Genomic DNA, 778 nt, shown 5'->3' with positions numbered 1-778 from the left:
AGCTGGTAGGGACTACACCGAGCTTCTTCCTGGGTTTGTGACATCACTAACCCCGATGTTTACATAAACCCCGCCACTGGGATCACACAACTACCCATAATGGTAAGGGGGCGTGATGTTTCTGGACAATGTGCACTAGGAGGTTAGCGAATCACAAACACATTGAGCCCGCTAACCAATCAGAGCCCATTGTGTATTTCAGAGGGAGGGGCTTCATAGAACCAGGAACTCAACAGACCGTTTTGACAAGAATGGAAACAGAGGTGTAGAATAAGGGTAAAATATGTGAAAATAATGCGTATTTTTTAAAACGAAGCATGAACACATGTTTCACTGCACCCCATAAATACAATCAAGCTTTCGAAAAAAGCTGATCAACCACCCCTTTTAATAATAAATGAAAGTCTTATGGGTTTGGAACAACATGAATTGATGACAATTTTCATTTTTGAGTGAACTATCCCTTTTACATCCATAGTATTAGGGTTTGAGAATGTCATTTTTAAAATTTGGTGCATTTCATTTACATTATTTTTTTCAAATACATTATTCATATTCATAAATATTATATATACATACACCTCATAGCATGTTTTCCTGTGGTTTGTCCAGGAAAGGCTAGGCCTGCCCACAGTATGTGACCTGTTTTCCTGTATGAAGCTCAGTGGGGACAAAGAAAAGTGGCTACATCAAACAGCTACACAGGTGAGAAACAATAACATAAATAAGAACATTTTCAAAAGTAGAGCTGTTTTTTTTTTTTTTTTTCTATTCTGAA

General features: G+C 37.5%; 1 protein-coding gene across 2 annotated transcripts in view; it reads left to right on the top strand.

Annotated features, from left to right (window-relative positions):
* LOC107696383 (nuclear receptor coactivator 4-like) overlaps positions 1 to 778 on the top strand; it is a 10,424-nt gene that overhangs the window by 8,717 nt on the left and 929 nt on the right. For both annotated transcript variants that reach the window (XM_016496690.1, XM_016496691.1), the window contains exon 9: positions 613 to 705. In XM_016496690.1, the coding sequence (XP_016352176.1) occupies positions 613 to 705 (93 nt within the window). The remainder of the gene's footprint in view (positions 1 to 612; positions 706 to 778) is intronic.

Source organism: Sinocyclocheilus anshuiensis, unplaced genomic scaffold (genome assembly GCF_001515605.1).
Source record: "Sinocyclocheilus anshuiensis isolate Anshui unplaced genomic scaffold, SAMN03320099.WGS_v1.1 scaffold963, whole genome shotgun sequence".
Classification (NCBI taxonomy): domain Eukaryota; kingdom Metazoa; phylum Chordata; class Actinopteri; order Cypriniformes; family Cyprinidae; genus Sinocyclocheilus; species Sinocyclocheilus anshuiensis.
Note: the sequence above shows the minus strand (reverse complement) of the source record. Positions and strands in the feature narration are given on the sequence as shown.